Source organism: Priceomyces carsonii (genome assembly GCF_900007245.1).
Source record: "Priceomyces carsonii strain CBS4050 genome assembly, scaffold: Debaryomyces_carsonii_scaffold_4, whole genome shotgun sequence".
Classification (NCBI taxonomy): domain Eukaryota; kingdom Fungi; phylum Ascomycota; class Pichiomycetes; order Serinales; family Debaryomycetaceae; genus Priceomyces; species Priceomyces carsonii.
In genome coordinates, this window is record NW_026946677.1 from 483899 (window position 1) to 496791 (window position 12893).

A 12893-nucleotide genomic window follows, 5' to 3' on the forward strand; every position below is an offset into this window, starting at 1 on the left:
ACTAAGACAGGCTACCGTGGTTCTTTCATTAATACTGATACATGATTAAGTGTGTAAGCACCCTTTGAGTTTTATTTCAAGTAGTTGTTTCATTTACTTAAACAGAGATGCCTGAAAAGAGCAAATGTAGGCCAAAGCCAAACTCTGTAGCCTTTTTCAATATTTTTATATCAAGATACTTGTACTGTCTTTACCTTCCGGCTTTGGCACTGCCTCATGAAGCCCCTTTAGATACAGGATGGCGATATTTTTTTTAGTACGCGAAATCACCATAATCAAAAAATTTGTATACTTCTATATATATACTACTCAAAGCATTCGTTATTGGACAAAGAACTGAAGTTAAGGCGTTTTTGAACGGTAAATACAGACTACATTCGTTCATATAGTTATAGTCAAACTTTGATTGCTTCTCGTTTGTTGAGCAAGACATTTTTTATCTTAGCGGCCCCATTTATATCCTTTGGTGAGCAACAAAGGTTTAAACTTATCAGAGACACTGAGAACAAGTATATTGAACACATAACTGAAAATGGCAACCATAGGCACATTTATAACGTTCTTATTGTTTGGAAGTATGATCTTAGGGCAATCTACCAAGGATTTGGTTGGAACATGGTCATCGAAATCCAACACAGTTTTCACAGGTCCAGGATTTTATGACCCAGTTGATGAATTGTTGATAGAGCCGGATTTACCAGGAATTTCGTATTCTTTTACAGAAGATGGACATTATGAAGAAGCGTTATACAGGATTACTTCTGACGCTAAAAATCATTCATGCGCAGTAGCCACTTTGTCATTTCAACATGGTACTTACGAACTTAAAAGCAATGGTTCAATAATATTGACGCCAATAGCCGTTGATGGGAGACAACTTTTAAGTGAACCTTGTGGTGATTACGAAACATCCTCGCAATATTCTAGGTATGAACAAGCTACTTGGTTCAAGAGCTTTCTTGTCTATGTGAATTCTTATCATGGTAGATACACCTTACAATTATTCCAATTTGATGGCTCTAAAATGCAGCCCTTATACTTGGCATATAGGCCCCCATTGATGTTACCCACCAGCGCCCTTAATCCAACCGATAAGGAGTCTGAAACCAAATCGACTTTGAGCGAAAAGGTCAAGAGGTCTCTAGAGAACCAATACAGAACTACTGCAAGAAAAGATTTCTCAAATGAAAATTACGACTTTTATTGGTGGATTGGTGTATCTATGCTTGCAGTAGGCTCTGGTGCTATCTTCTTGCGCTGAAAATGATACAATGTAACTCTTTTTCATGAATTTCCTCATTTCGTTTCTAAACCACCACATTGTAATGGTAAGAAGACATAGTATGAAAATAACACTCTGTTTGTCCACACTACTTATTAGTACTGTTTACTTTATACACATTCATTATAGTGTCAATTAATGTACATCTTCGTAAGGATAGAGTAGTGCGCATCATAAATTTTAGCCTATGTCACATTCTTTTAACAAAGTGGTGATAACGAAGGCAAAATATTAACCGTATAATATTAGTCAATAAACTTTCAAAAATGTCTTGGTTCAGCGGCGCTCAAGTTCCCGTTGCAGACCTAGAAAATAAAATCAGTGAAGCTACCTCAGAATCGATTCCAAATGGTGAAATTGACTTATCTATAGGCCTCGAGATTACTGATCTCATAAGGAGTAAAAAGATCCCACCCAAGCAATGTATGAGAGCATTGAAAAAAAGACTTACTTTAGTTTACCAGAATCCCAATTTATTGTCTTCGACATTGAAATTAGTTGATTTGTGTGTCAAGAACGGGGGCTACCATTTTTTGGTGGAGATTAGCACCAAGGAATTTATCGATTACTTGGTAGATTTCATATTTATTGTACATTATAATACCAAAGATCAAGTTTCAAATGAAAGCGATGCTAAATACAGGGTTGGAATGTTGATATTATCCTTGCTTAAAGAATGGAAAATATATTTCGAGAATCAAATGCAATTAAACTATGTTGAAAAACGGTATAATCAACTCGTCAACCAGGGATATGAATTTCCAAATAGTGATTTCACCGAACAGCTTAATTCGAAATTTATTGACAGTGATGCTCCTCCTGATTGGGTAGACAATAATGAATGCATGATATGCTATACACCATTCTCCTTAATGAATAGAAAGCATCATTGTAGATCATGTGGAGGTATTTATTGTCAGACACATTCTTCGCATAGGTCTCCTTTAGTTTCTTTGGGTATAATGGATCCTGTTAGGGTTTGTGACAATTGCTACGAAAGAATCAAAATGAAGAATGGCAGCAATTTGTCAAGAGTGAAGTCATCGCGGAAAACTAATTCGCGACTGATTGACCAAAGTAACGAGAACGAAGATGAAGATTTAAGAAGAGCTATTGAGCTAAGTTTACAGGACGGTACAATTTCTATGGTGGAAACACCTCAGGCACCTCAAACTATTCAAGCGCCTGCTGGGGTGTCTAACCCCGGAATTGATGTGGACGAGGAGGATGAAGACATGAAAGCTGCAATTGCTGCAAGTTTAAAGGAACAAGAAGAGCATGAAAAAGCGATGAAAAAAAGAAATGAAATGGCTTCAAATACAAGGTATCCCTCACAGAATGCAGTGTCATCAGATTTATACAGTAATATTTTGCCTTTCGATGAAGAGAATCAGACACCAAATGCGACACTCTCACCGAAGCAACACAGAGAACGTCATACCGTCAAACTCGAAGACTTGACCCCAAAAGAAGAGGAGCAGATTAATTTGTATATAACACTAATGATGCAAATTAGGAATGATCCGGCAAAGCAAGAAAACATACTTTATGACTCAAACTTAAATGAATTGCATTCTCAAGTTATAAGATTAAAGCCGAAGTTGAATAAGTCTCTTAGGTCTTCCATTGAAAGATATGAAGCATTTTTGGGCCTAAACAATAAAATTTCGACGATTACAAGATTATATGATCAATTCTTGGAGTCAAAGTTGAGCATGGCATATGGAAATCATGCAATAAATTCATCTAATGCAGAAATATCCGGCCCGTCCACATATGGTGTTGAATATACAAATCTACTGAACCAGTATAATGATTACAATAGTCTGCAAAATAGAGCATCTGGATATCTTCAGTATAATCCATCTGGGTCATTATCAAATCAACAGACTGGATATTCTAATCCAATGTTAGAGCAAAGGTCTGGGTATTCATATCAGCAAAACCCTCAAGGGATTAATACTCAGGACCCGTCATTTCTCCAAGAACCAAGCGCTCCTGATTATCCAACTTCCCACAAGGAATACGGGTATCTGTATGAATCACAACCAGAACAAGACATTGGACCAGCTCACCCCATTAATCAAAGTTCCAGAGGCGAGTCAGAAATTCCACAGCAGCAGGCTCTGTTTTACGGTAGTCCGCCCTATCTACAATATCAGCAGAGTCAAAACTACGAGGAACAACCACAGGTTGCAAGCTATAGCAGCCCTCAGAGCCAAGAACCAAGTGAACCAGTTTACCCGGGTGCCGAGTATAACTCGAATGATAATTTATCGAAAGAATCAGCCTCTTCAAAGTTCCCTCCAATTGAAGAAATTGAAGCACCTCACACGCAAGTCCCAAATCTAAATTATCAACTACAGAATAATCTACCAGATTTACCAACGCTACCTCCACCGACAGGTAAAAATGACGAAGTATCTGAGAGCCATGCTTCAGAACCAGAACCTCTTATTGAATTGTAAATAATCGTACCTTTAGAGATATAAATTCAAGAGATTCAACGTCGTGAAGCAATTTTGGGATTATTGTGTCATCGCGAAGTCAAAATTTTTTTTTTCTAATCTTTCAATTTTCTTATATATGAATTTTGGTTTAAAGATTAATTCTAAATAGTCATTAATTAATAACGTCCATTGCTTGAAGACGCTTAGTTTACTAGTAAAGTCCTTCCGCAAAAAATTTCTACCCACGAGAGCTGCCGCTTGAAGTCTACCAATTGTTTTGCTCACATATACAGTGAGTAAGTTGCTCTCCGAAGAGATAATCAGCCCTTCCCAAGAAATATAAACTTTGACTTGAGTTTTCAAGACAACAGACCAATAGTTTGAAGTTCAAAGAGAAATCAGAAAACTTTTTACCCATGGCCCCATCTGCTAAATTGTACAATTACGAACAGTCTCGTTCTCAAAGCTTGAAACCTTTTGCTAGTGATCAATTGACAGAAATTGATTCAGAAAATAATAGATCTGAAGATGCAAAGCAATTGGTCGGCAATGCGTTGATGCATCGCATCTCTGAAGTGGATCATGAAGTCTGCGATGCTGGCGACGAAGATTCCTTTTTTGTGTGTGATCTAGGTGAAATCTATCGTTCGTTTCAAACATGGATGAGCGCATTGTCAATGGTACGTCCTTATTATGCTGTTAAGTGTAATAATGATAGAAAAGTAATTGAACTTTTGGGCTCCTTGGGAGTAAACTTTGACTGTGCATCCAGAAATGAAATCGATATGATCTTGAATTTGGGTTTCCTGCCAGAAAGGATTGTGTATGCAAATCCTTGCAAAAACAATTCTTATATTCGCCATGCAGATAAGGTTGGTGTCAATTTAACTACAGTTGACAATTGTCAAGAGTTGTACAAGTTGAAGAAATTTCACCCTACTTGTGGAATCCTTATTAGAATTGCTACAGATGATGAAACTGCTCAATGTAGATTGTCAACTAAATTTGGTTGCTCCTTGGATTCAGCATTGAACGAAATTTTGCCATTGGCATCTGAGTTAGATCTCAATGTTAAAGGCGTTGCTTTCCATATTGGATCGGGAGCAAAAGATTTCAATTCCATTTACAAAGCAATTCAGGAATCTAGAGCTATCTTTGACAAAGGGATCCAGGATTTGGGCTTTTCAATGCAAATACTAGATATCGGTGGAGGGTTTGAAGCTGAGACATTCGAGCAGTCTTCTTTTGTTGTGAAAATTTCTCTAGATAAATTCTTCCCTGAACTGTATTCTAAGGCACATCAAATTGAATTCATTGCAGAACCTGGCCGGTTTTTCGTATCTCGAGCCTTTACTTTAGCCACCCATGTGATTGCTCGTAGAGATATTTCGCATTCATTGAAACAGTCCAGTGAAATAGAAGCTATGATTTACATCAATGACGGGGTCTACGGTAATTTAAACTGTATTCTCTTTGACCATCAACAGCCAGAACCTCATGTCTTGACTCATAAGGGCATTTATCGCTATGGAGTCTACAGTGATTCTGATGTTGATGATGAGAAGGGCAAATTTTTCTCGATCTGGGGTCCAACCTGCGATGGTTTGGACTGCGTATCAAACAGGTCGCTACTTTCAGAAGACATTCAAGTTGGAGATTGGGTTTGCTTTCCTAATTTGGGGGCATACACTTCCGCAGCTACGACTTCTTTTAATGGCTTGCATACAATGTCAGATACTGTCTACGTATGCTCCGAAGCCGTTACTGGCTTTTTTATTTAACATACATTCTTGTTAGCGAGACTTGGCTGTCCTCTCCAAGTCTCGACCATAATTATTTTTAGGCCTTTTATATACACTCCTTTTTCTCGAGCCTTACGTGCCTAGAAGTCCTAATGAAGAGATAAATTTTCGACGGGCTACCATTATGAATTCTTAAGGAGTTATAAGTATTTAATCAATTTGATATATTGTTCTTTAAGTCCTTTCTAGAAACACAATCAAATCTTTTTAGAAGTATCTTTACCTTTTATATGGTAGCAGTTGAGAATTTGTGCCACAGCCAAAATTTGTGATAGCGTGTAGCAAATATTATCAAAAAAAAAAAATTACTTTGAACAGCGCAGCGAAGTAAAGATTACAGTTCTTTCGATTATTAAAAGGTGTTAATCCATATGGGGCTCTAGTATTTTAAACTTTATCATATTATGTCACGTCAGAAAAACATGAATAGCTCCTCACAGATAGATAATGCCCTTAAGGCATTACAGGAAAGACCTCCGACTTCAAGGCAAGATTACAGTGTTTACGTAACAGAGGATGGACAACAGCTTTCGACCACAGAGAGAGCAGTAAAATCAGTGCGCCCGCCCGCAGCAACAAAGCCAACCGATGAAGAGCTCTTTCTTCCGAATGGATTACCAAACTGTGAGTTTTTAAAAGAACATTTTACACGAGAAGGAAGATTACATGAAAACCAAGCGATAAGGATTTTGAGGGATGCAACAGATATGTTGAAGGAAGAGCCAAATCTATTGGAGGTTCCGGCACCAGTTACTGTGTGTGGAGATGTTCATGGTCAGTATTTTGATTTGATGAAATTATTCGAGGTAGGTGGCGATCCTTCAAATACTGCTTATTTGTTTTTGGGAGATTATGTTGACAGGGGATCATTTTCTATAGAGTGCCTACTCTACTTGTATGCCTTGAAATTGAACTATCCCGATACATTTTGGATGTTAAGAGGTAATCATGAGTGCAGACACTTGACTGAGTATTTTACGTTTAAATCAGAATGCCTTCATAAATACTCACCTGATATCTATGAAGAATGTGTAACTTCTTTCAATGCTTTACCATTAGCAGCAATCATGAATAAGCAATTTTTTTGTGTACATGGTGGATTGTCGCCTGACTTAAGATCCTTAAGTGACCTCATTAAACTTGATAGATTTAAAGAACCCCCGACTAAGGGCTTAATGTGTGATCTATTATGGGCTGACCCAGTAGAAGAATACGATGATAACAATATGGATCAGACTTTTGTGAAGAATACGGTTCGAGGCTGTTCATATGCCTTTACCTATAAGGCTGCTTGCCAGTTCTTAGAAAAAACTGGACTTTTATCTATTATCAGAGCCCATGAAGCCCAAGACGCCGGTTACAGAATGTATAAGCGTACTAAAACTATGGGATTCCCTTCCCTATTGACTATGTTTAGTGCACCAAACTACTTGGACACTTACAACAACAAGGCGGCGGTCCTCAAATACGAAAATAATGTAATGAATATTAGACAATTCAACAGCTCACCTCATCCCTACTGGCTTCCGCACTTTATGGACGTTTTCACATGGTCTTTGCCTTTCGTCGGCGAAAAAGTCACTGACATGTTGGTTTCGATTTTGAATATATGTACAGAGGAAGAGTTAGAAGAAGAACCAACTGTTGCAAGCACTATGAGCAAGAGAGGAAATGAAGTTTCCTCTCCATCATCCGACCCTCCTTCAGAAGATAGAGCAAAAGACAGCGATTCGATAGAGGCTAAACGACAAGCATTAAGGAATAAGATTATTGCAATTGGACGAGTCTCGAGAATGTACCAAGTTTTAAGGGAAGAGTCTGAAAATGTAGCTCATTTGAAAGAACTTAACAGTGGGACCTTGCCCAAGGGTTCTTTGCTACACGGAAGCGATGGCTTGAAAAGTACGATCACTACATTTGAGCAAGCCAGAAAGGCTGATTTGGTAAATGAGGCCTTGCCACCATCTTCTGAGGAATTGAAGAGAAGAAATACCGAAAAAAGAAACAAATTTAAAAGGGACATTGAATCAGAGAATAACAGCAGCCCGGTTTTTCAAAGGCTCATAAGAAAGTTGTCTCAGAATTAAAATGATTCACTTACCAATTTCAAAGATTTGATTAATACAACAAAAAGACGAATTAAGATATGCAAATGCAAACAAAATAATAAATCAGTACCGTCAGTTTTTACTTGGTACTCTGTTGTGCTTCATGTATAAAGCAATCTATACAATTAGTTGGATTAGTCCAGAAACGTAATTATAAATGAATGTGTCACGTGTACAAAATGATTATGGTATTATTCATCGTAGATATTCTCTCTAAAATTATAGTAGTAGCTTTCCTTACGGAATTTCAAGTGGATAAGAGTTTTGGTGAATACATAGGCCAACCGAATTTAAACTGGGAAGATCTGATAATCATAACTCGCTTCTAGTCAAAAGGAAGTGAATACAAAGGTTATGAGTAGAACACCAGAATTATTATTCGAGCAACCTAACGTTGAAAATACAGTTCCATTGTCACTTTATCAATCATCATCTCCAGAAAGATTTGGCTTAGAAGACGAAAATTTGGTTCTTCATGCTGGGGGAAAAGGCTACACGCTAAAAGTGCTGCAGAATGATTCATTGTATGACCTTCAATTAGATCCTGCTATAGCGAAAGCTGACATGTCGCAAATCTCTTTGTTTGTACTTAACTCATATTTTTTAATATGGTTTGACTCTGAGGATTTCGGACTAAAAATGCCTTATCAGTCAATAATATTACATGCTATCCCGACTGATCAACCAAATTCATTACTATTACAAACTACAGCCAATAAATATTTCAATATTGTCCCAAAAATGACCACGGACTTTATACTGAGTATTGATTTGATCATGACAAAGCATGAAGACAAATTACAGGAGCCGCAACCATTATTCCCTAGCGGATCTTCATCTATACAGCAGGTCTACGAGTCATTGTCAAATTGTTCAAACTATCATTATGACGACGATTCTGAAGAGGAGGATGCCACAGGTGAGCTACTATTTCCGCATGATTTCGACCGACGTGCGATTCAAATGCCTAGTCTACCAATGGAAGATTCAGAGTTGGTCATTGAAAATGATGGAAACGCTGATGATTTAGACGCAGTTGGAATTCTCTCAGATGATGGGACGTCTGGCATGGATATAGACGTAGGGTATTCTTCGATAGCTGGCACGATCAGAAAAAGGGATGACGACGGAGATGAGATGACGAAGAGCAGAAGAATAGTATAGATCAAAAGAATAAGTTTAGAACCTAATGCATATCTAATCATTTGTATACAGCTGAAATCCTTAAGTCACGTATAACGCTATATAAACGAGCTTAAATTGTAAATAAAGAGGCATTCTATAAGAAGTTTTGAAAAAAGTGTCTTAAGTTCAGTACAAGGCCAGTATCGAATCGTTTTTGCAATTGTTATCTGAGAAAAAAGTTGCGAACGTGTGGAAACCGAACTGATGATGATCAATAACGAGTGATAATTAGTAGGTAATACTTAAAGTACCTTGGGGTCTCGCTTTATTGAGAGTAATATGAAGACTACAGATGAAAAACTTCAGTTCAAGAATCACCTTTTCAAACTCGGGCAAGGAAGAATAATAAATGAACATCAAAGAAGTTTTTGGGAAGTTTTTTGGCAGGAGCCAGATAATTCGAATGATATTTTTGAATTGATTACAGTTTTCGATATTAGAAGTATTCGAGATCAGAATAGGGTGAATTTCGTATTGTTTCTTAGAGCGCTCATTACTAAGTTAGTTGAGCTTTCGGATACCCCAGAATGGAATGCTACTGCTATAAAGGAATGTTTAAATTGTATACGATTTTTAACGAGACTTGTGCCGTGCCTATATGAACAGCAAACAATATCTGAGGAACTAGAAGATGAAATATTATGGAACGAAGAATTTGATTACTTAAAATACTCTCACGGATCGCCTGAAGAAAAGAAGAATATTACATCTACCGATCTACTGGATGTTTTAGGAGTCAAACTCGCGGAAGCACTTGTGAAATTGCTCTTTCGTAAGGGTTTCACTTCGATTATGTCTCTGAAATCAAAGTCTACATCTACGGCAAGTATATGGGAACCTGGAGTAGGTATGACTGGAGGATATGAACAGCCAAACCCAATTCTAGATAGCAACCGAACTGAGGTATTGAAGTTGATAATCACATTGAGCTCTAGATCCTTCTATCAGCTACTGTCTGAATTAGTTGGTGAGGGATCGAAATTCTTGACTATCTTAGTCACATCTACATCAAAGGTAGAGCTTTTATCATTAGTATGTTCTTTGATTAATATGATTTGCAGATCTGCGAAGCCGTCTTCCTCCGAGAGTGGGTTAGTTTATGATAATAACATAGAACTCACTGAAATGAGGCATACATGTGTTACTTATGCTGTACAGCTTTTGTCACTAATGGTTAGTTATCCTTTGCCATCGTCGACTACTAAGTTCCTAACACATATTAAAATGAACGTTTCTACAAAACCTTGTAACATGGCTAGGTACTATGTCGGAAAATTGCATAAAGGGACTGAGCTTCTGTTTCTTGCCACAAACTTAATAAAGATTCTCAAGAGTCCGTTGCGGATATCTGACAGCTCAAATTTTTTCTCGAATAAAGGAAGCACAATACCTTCTTTATGGAGTCTTGAAGCTACTATGCTAATTTGGGAAGTGTTCCAATGTAACAAAAAGTTTCGGAAATTAATCGAGGAAGAGTATCTTGATGAATTAACTATCATCCTATTATTTTATATTTTTACATATCATGATGTTAAACCACAACGAAACTTGGTCCAAATCTGTTGCTACTTTATGTTATACATATCCTCAAAAGCAGAATGCTTAGACGTTTTATTTAACCCAGTCAATCGTGATTTATTCCAGTCTTTACCCATGAAGATGAAGACTGACATTTTTCCTATCACAACAAGAGATTTTTTGGTAACCAAAGTTTGTCAGCTATTGGTTGATATGGCACCCATCTCCCAGGCTCCTCCTTCAGATAAAGTAACATCAAACTTATTGATGAGATCATTAGTGGAGATCTTATATAATATTGTGACCCCTGTTTCTTCGAAGGTTATTCAACGCGAGGACGAGCTATCGAAAAAACTGATGGATAGAAATCCAAGAGGTGGATTATCATACCCTGCATGCACTGCATTGGCAACATTGATAAGGACATTTGGAACACGCTCCTTTCTCCTTGAAAGGCCCACTCATTCTGATTTTCTAGCATTAATAATCAGGTCTATCTGCATAGCTGCCATGAAATATCCTAAAAGTTCAAGAGTTCTCTTGTACTCCATACTAGAAAACGAAAAGACTTACGACCTTGTGTGGAATACCATATATAGTTTCGATTCTGAATATTTTATTGGCAACAACCTAAAGTCAAGGAATAGTACTATTGATGAAGAAAAAGAATGGGACGAGGATGAAAATGTACTTGAAAAGCGTCATGAGGGAGATTCAAAGCATTCATTTTCAGCTTCCCCTTCTTTAACAAGGGTAGAATCGTATAAATCTGACCACAATTCTGTTGATCTAAATTCTTCTGATAATTTAGAGCTCTCCGAATTATCTTTCATTCAAAGTTTAAGCGTTCCAAATTCTTCTCGTAATTCGGTAGTTAGCTTTCCTAACATACCCTCTTCAGATGATGAAGTCAAGGAGAATGATATCGAAGTTGATCCTATCGATACGGCTCTTGGAATGAAGCCTCCTATCGGAATGACAGAGAAGGCAAAAGAGAAGCTCCCGAAAGAAGCTCCCCTAAAGCGTTCATGGGGTGGGAATGACTCATTGAGAATACTCTTGACCATTTTAATTCCTCATTTGAAACTCATTTTAGAAGAAAAATGGTCGAGAAGGGGCGGACAAGTTGAACCGTTTGTCATTGTGAAGTGCATTGAGGCTCAGGACCTAGAAGGGTTCATTTTAAATAATAAACAACAAATAGGGAGCTCCCAGTTTATGCCAAACGTTCCACTTGAGCCTTTAGAATTCTGTTGGAGTAAATTGTCACTAGGATGGTACATTTCTCTATTGTACGGTAATATTTACAATTCGATTGATAGTATTAAATGGTATATTGGAAGCAACAATAGAGTATTAAAAAACATTGCTACTTCATTTGTATCCATTAGCAAGTTGACAGGAAGTTGGACGGGTTTCAGTGGTCAATCACCTAGTGGGAACAAAGTGGAAATGGATTGGGTTAATAATTCTCTTACAAGTATTAATCATTGGAGACAGACTTCGATTAGGTTGTTTAAAATAGAAAACATGCAAAATGAAGGTATTTTTGGTTCCTTTAAATTAGGTAACCTGCCCGTTCCAGGTGCGACGGGAGGGGTAAACGATATGGCAAATACTATAGTAAGACGCTTGGGCGACTTCAGAATGAACGGCAGCAGAGCAAGTATTATATCAAACGGATCTGCTATGTCTACTCCCATCGAAGAACAAGGCCCATTTTTTTCAAAGATGCATAGAGGTTCAACCTCCTCGCTCCATACACTTAATAAATCTAGAAATAACACTCCTAGGAATTCTTTTAGTCTGTGATGTATATTTATTAGATATAGAGCTGTAATTTCACAATTTTATTAGTTATGTCTCTTGCGTCCTCTCTTAGTAACCAATTCGAAGCCTTCATCATCCACTAAGGGACCCTGTGCGCTATCTACTTCCATATTATCGGCATTATTGACATTATTGTCCGTATTCAACTCATTCCCATCCTCATCGTCATCATCTTCGCTGGACAGGATATCAGGATTTGCAGGATCTTCTTGTACAGTAACTTTTCCATTGCTCGTCTGATGGGTCCCCTTAGATAGCCATTTATTGTACAAGTCATCTACTGTAGCATATTGTCCCAATAAAACTTCTTTATATATCTTCATTATCAATGCAGCTATTTCTAAAGCAGATTCGTTATCAACCTCAGTATCAAATTCATCAAGCATAGCATATAGCAAAGTTTCCTCAATCAACTGAATGTCTATGATCTTCTCATCAAGCAAATCTATTACAATACCTGAAATCCAATCTCTTTTATCAGCCGACTTTGGACCTCCCCATGAATTATCGACCGCAGTATTGAGTTCGTCCCAGCGATAAACGGCCATGCATACTCCCAATTCAAATTTTGCCTGCTGTTTTTCATTTATGAATCTTAGATTCTGTGCTCCTTCTACAGCCTCTATATATTCTGTAGGGTCTATAGAAGTCATTTTAAGTTATACTGGCTTTTATTAATAACTTATCAGACTTACAGTAAATAGTAAATACAAATTTT

General features: G+C 37.4%; 7 protein-coding genes across 7 annotated transcripts; 6 read left to right on the top strand and 1 right to left on the bottom strand.

The window, feature by feature from the left end:
- Window positions 1-532: 532 nt before the first annotated feature.
- Window positions 533-1261, top strand: ROT1 (Rot1p; the record flags this gene model as incomplete). The annotated part of the gene is made up of 1 exon (XM_062953695.1): window positions 533-1261. One exon carries the CDS (start codon window positions 533-535, stop codon window positions 1259-1261), a length of 729 nt encoding a protein of 242 aa, XP_062810472.1.
- Window positions 1262-1548: 287 nt separating this feature from the next.
- VPS27 (ESCRT-0 subunit protein) lies at window positions 1549-3750 on the top strand (the record flags this gene model as incomplete). Its single annotated transcript, XM_062953696.1, has 1 exon — window positions 1549-3750. The coding sequence occupies one exon, from the start codon at window positions 1549-1551 to the stop codon at window positions 3748-3750; it is 2202 nt and encodes a 733-aa protein (XP_062810473.1).
- Window positions 3751-4148: 398 nt separating this feature from the next.
- SPE1 (ornithine decarboxylase) lies at window positions 4149-5513 on the top strand (the record flags this gene model as incomplete). Its single annotated transcript, XM_062953697.1, has 1 exon — window positions 4149-5513. One exon carries the CDS (start codon window positions 4149-4151, stop codon window positions 5511-5513), a length of 1365 nt encoding a protein of 454 aa, XP_062810474.1.
- Window positions 5514-5938: 425 nt separating this feature from the next.
- CMP1 (calcineurin catalytic subunit A) lies at window positions 5939-7621 on the top strand (the record flags this gene model as incomplete). Its single annotated transcript, XM_062953698.1, has 1 exon — window positions 5939-7621. One exon carries the CDS (start codon window positions 5939-5941, stop codon window positions 7619-7621), a length of 1683 nt encoding a protein of 560 aa, XP_062810475.1.
- Window positions 7622-7996: 375 nt separating this feature from the next.
- Window positions 7997-8806, top strand: PRCAT00003747001 (uncharacterized protein; the record flags this gene model as incomplete). Its single annotated transcript, XM_062953700.1, has 1 exon — window positions 7997-8806. One exon carries the CDS (start codon window positions 7997-7999, stop codon window positions 8804-8806), a length of 810 nt encoding a protein of 269 aa, XP_062810476.1.
- A 300-nt stretch (window positions 8807-9106) lies between these two features.
- PRCAT00003748001 (uncharacterized protein) lies at window positions 9107-12157 on the top strand (the record flags this gene model as incomplete). Its single annotated transcript, XM_062953701.1, has 1 exon — window positions 9107-12157. One exon carries the CDS (start codon window positions 9107-9109, stop codon window positions 12155-12157), a length of 3051 nt encoding a protein of 1016 aa, XP_062810477.1.
- A 41-nt stretch (window positions 12158-12198) lies between these two features.
- On the bottom strand, window positions 12199-12828 carry TSR2 (Tsr2p; the record flags this gene model as incomplete). Its single annotated transcript, XM_062953702.1, has 1 exon — window positions 12199-12828. The coding sequence occupies one exon, from the start codon at window positions 12826-12828 to the stop codon at window positions 12199-12201; it is 630 nt and encodes a 209-aa protein (XP_062810478.1).
- Window positions 12829-12893: the final 65 nt, after the last annotated feature.